The 4,088-nt window shown below is 27.3% G+C and overlaps 1 protein-coding gene across 1 annotated transcript; it reads right to left on the minus strand.

Moving 5' to 3' along the window:
- Nucleotides 1–1,869: 1,869 nt before the first annotated feature.
- Nucleotides 1,870–3,261, minus strand: LOC108684891 (protein transport protein Sec61 subunit gamma). Its single transcript, XM_018189422.1, has 4 exons — nt 3,147–3,261; nt 2,333–2,439; nt 2,156–2,258; nt 1,870–2,086 (listed from the first exon to the last, which is right to left on the minus strand). Exons 2-4 carry the CDS (start codon nt 2,424–2,426, stop codon nt 2,077–2,079), a joined length of 207 nt encoding a protein of 68 aa, XP_018044911.1. The 5' UTR covers nt 2,427–2,439; nt 3,147–3,261; the 3' UTR covers nt 1,870–2,076.
- Between the last annotated feature and the right edge of the window lie 827 nt (nt 3,262–4,088).

Genomic DNA, 4,088 nt, shown 5'->3' on the forward strand with positions numbered 1-4,088 from the left:
TGTATAATTTTACAACGCAAACAATTGCATAAATAAGTGCACGCCATTAACAATCAAATGATCACTTAATTACATGACGAATATTAAATATTAGATTCGTTGGAGAATCGAGAATTACGTGCCTAATGACATACCTCAATTTAGTTTCGTTTTATTTCCCCTCAGTGCGTTTGCAAATTGAGACTTGATATATATTGCGATTAAAAATCTTGGATCCAGTTGCCAATATTCATACGAAAAGATATAAACAGATAAAAAAAGCAGATGAAAACGCCAAAGAAAATTGCGAGAAAGCACAACATAATGTACCCTGTAATTCTATAATAATTGTTACAAGTTTGCTGAGCAAATTCTGTATGTTCAAACTCTATTTTTTAAGATTACTTAATATCTTCAAAATTGGAAAAAATGAATTTTGTCTAATTTTAAATATATTTTTTAAATAATTTCTTACAATAAAATATATTTTCTTCCTATTATTATAAGTTTCCAATGTCTGTTGCGTCTTAAAATAATTTTGAATTATTTGAAAGATTTCATATTATTTGATTTTTATTTTACTTTTTAATTTGACAAACACACTTTGGGCTACGCTTATAAGATGATTTCTCACGTAATCTATGAAAGTTAGCCTGATCGTTAGCAGGAATGCTGTAATTATATTAACGAAGAAAAACGCTTATACATATCCGCGGACTAAACTTTCCCTGTTCGGAATGTTGCTACAAATTGATAAAATAATTTTTGATGATAAAACATGAGAAACTTTTCCGGCACTTCGCGAGCGAAGCAAAGTGGGACAAAGTCTTCCGCGTTTTTTCCTCTCTTTCTCTTCGATAGTATATGGAATTTACGAAATCAAGTAAAATCCAAGTATGACTTATAAATCGCAAAAAAGAGAGTAGTATGGCAATTATGCCAGTATCATACAACAGCGATACGCGAATGGTGCTAGAAATATTATCTTCTTTTTATAGAATTTTTATCAAGTTGCCAGAACAGAGTATTTAATAGTTTAATGTGCCCTTAGGGGAACAATGAATTTCTATCTATTTAATATAGTTTATATGTATTAAATGTGGGAGATATTATTTTTTAAATTGAAAAGTAATATTGTTAAGTTAATGTTTCACAGCTCCAATGTTAAGAATTTCGTTAAAAGTGCTTCGGTAAGTTTATATTTGCACAATCTTTGCGATTTTAAATAGTCCGTTCTGTTATTTTAATACTGCCAATACTAAGATCCTAGATATTGTGGCTTCTATAATATCTAAGGACTCATTTATTTTTTTATCAGTAAATAAATTTTTTTTTTATTTTTTTTATTAGAAAAAAACGTCGCTTTTTTGGAGCAGTGTTAAGTTGCGAAATAAAGTAAAGCTGCATGCCAGATTTATACAAGATCATTATATCTTTTACGTATATTACTCAGTACCTGGCTATGATTTATGCAACATGATCGTTTTTTTGCAAATTTTTTTTTATTAATACTGATAATATTTTGCAGATAATAAGACAGATAAACGGCCGACAAAATTTGATCGTTATAACCTAAGGAAAAATTTTATTCTTTAAATAAAAGTGTCTTTAATACTAAAAGAATGACTTAAACTTTTATAGGATTTCCCTCTTATGATAGAATTTTATTAAATTAAGAAATTTTATTTTGAATTAAAATAAATAAATTTTTTTATAATAGAATATGATATATAAATTAAAATAACTAATTTGTATTGTTGTATTTTAACACAAAACTTTTTTGTGTTTCTTAAAGTTTGTACATCTATGTTCAAGATATTGTAATTACATTTCTTAGATTTTTATTTTTCTTATTTTTTAGGATACACAATTAGTAAAAAAGAAGGTAAGTAATTTTTAACTTTTATTATAAAATTCATTAATATTACGCACACATCTCTTACCTACTTCATTCACAAAACCAATTCAATAGATAGCAAATACATTTTTGTTATTATAAATAAGATTAAGGGACAATTAACGCACATAATCTTACAGAACCTTATCAATAATTATCAATAATTTCCTTAATAATATTGATGAGAATCAAGATTAATATTATGAACCTCTGAAAATAAAAAAAATATTAAAATTTCTTAAACAATTAAAATAAAATAGCAATTATGCAAAAACTTACACAATGATATTGTTGATTGGGATATGGATTAGCTTAACGAAGAATCCTATGAAGCCCATTATACAGAAACCAATCGCAGTAGCAATAGCAATCTTCTGAAATTCTGTAATACATAAAAAACAAATTATGATTAATCATTATATTTCTGGCATACGTAGCTTAATAGAAATAAATTACCTTTGCGATCTGGTTTGGTACATCTTTTGACAAGTCGGATGCTATCCTTGGCAAACTGACGACCTGGTTCAGTGAGCTTCTTGATTTGATCCATAGCGATTGATAAACTGCAAAAGAAATAGAAGTGTGTTGTTTAAGAATAATTTTGAAATAAGCTGATTAATCAAACAACATACATGTATATAAAATACATTTCAATCTTTCAGATATTCTTCGAGCTTCCATATTGAGCAACAATCCTTGAGATATTTTGTAATATCATTGATCACATTTTGTAATGACATTATAATAATAGGTCTATTTTTGCATTTATATTATGTTACACATTCTGTCAATTACACATTCAAAACAAAACAGGCAATAACTAAATATTGTAGATAAAAAAAGGGAAGTGAAAAGTTCAATTATAAAAAATACATAAATCTGCATTATATTTATGTTAGAATATTATATATAAAAGTTATAAGATATGTTTTAATTAGTATACAGGTACAAGATGTCTATACTTTAATATAGTAAATAAAATCTAAAAATCTCAATTTTTTTAATGTAAAAAAAGGTTCTAATCGCTGTTTTATATAACATTATCAGGTATATCACATTTTGGTTCACAAAAAATATTTCATTCATATCGACAAGAAAGAAAAAACATACTTATGTATTGATGCAATAAATTAAATCTGGGTTATGTTAGAAAGTCCAAACTTTTTCACGGAGAATTGCACAGGTAAGAATTGCACAGATATTCCTCTCATGAGAGAAGAAAATTTGTACGTAAAAATATTCAAATGAGATAAAAACACAAAATACTCACGTTACGCGTTGTACGAGTACACCAAAACGTTACTTCTGATGACTGCTCAGATGTTCCTGAACAGCAATGCGCAAATATATACTCAAAACGCTACGTGGACGGTGCGCTGTCAGAACGTCACTTCCTTACGATTGATGCTGGCACTGAAGCGCTGCGGCGCCACGATACGGAATAATTTAAACAACGTCGTAATGAAATCTCAGTCGATATCGCTTCGCACAGAAGTTCAAAGGATATCCAATAAAGGAATCTCGCAAATTGTCAATTCAGATTATATAAATAAAAGAACTTAATAAATATCAATAACGATAAACCGTTTTAAAGAATAAACTCACTTATGTAAAGTAGTTTTCAATTTTATTTGAAATTATTTTTAAAAAATGATTTTGTGGAGAAAACTTATTTTAAGATTTTATGTTAAGAAGTTGAAAATTTTTGCAATGTTTTTTTAAAACACGATAGATCTATAAAATAAGGAAAACATTTTTCATTTCGTTCAGTTCGTTTTTTTATATGTAAAATATTATCAAACTCATAGATATTCGAAAGATATATTCCATACAGTACTGAAAGTTTTCAAAAATATCTTAGAAATTTTTCAACTGAAAAGTGAAACATTTCATAAAAATTACGAAATATGTCTGCCATATTTCTGAGACAGCTCTGGAAAAGCAAAATGTCTGTGATTCTTGCACATAATGAAATCTTGTTGAAAGATTGATCAAATATTACACAAAGAATCTACAATCTTTTTGAAATATTATCAAAAAGATTTCAGGAGTGCGTTCCAAAACTTGATTCTGTCAACTCCGAATATCTTTATTTAGTATATAATAAGGACAAAATAATACTCGAGTTGACAGAATTGAATTTTGAAACGCAATCCAGCGGATTCTCTCTGATTTTAGGTGTTTCTAATATTTAAAAAATGATATATATATA

The sequence above is a fragment of the Atta colombica genome, unplaced genomic scaffold (assembly GCF_001594045.1).
Source record: "Atta colombica isolate Treedump-2 unplaced genomic scaffold, Acol1.0 scaffold141, whole genome shotgun sequence".
In the NCBI taxonomy this organism is placed as follows: Eukaryota; Metazoa; Arthropoda; class Insecta; order Hymenoptera; family Formicidae; genus Atta; species Atta colombica.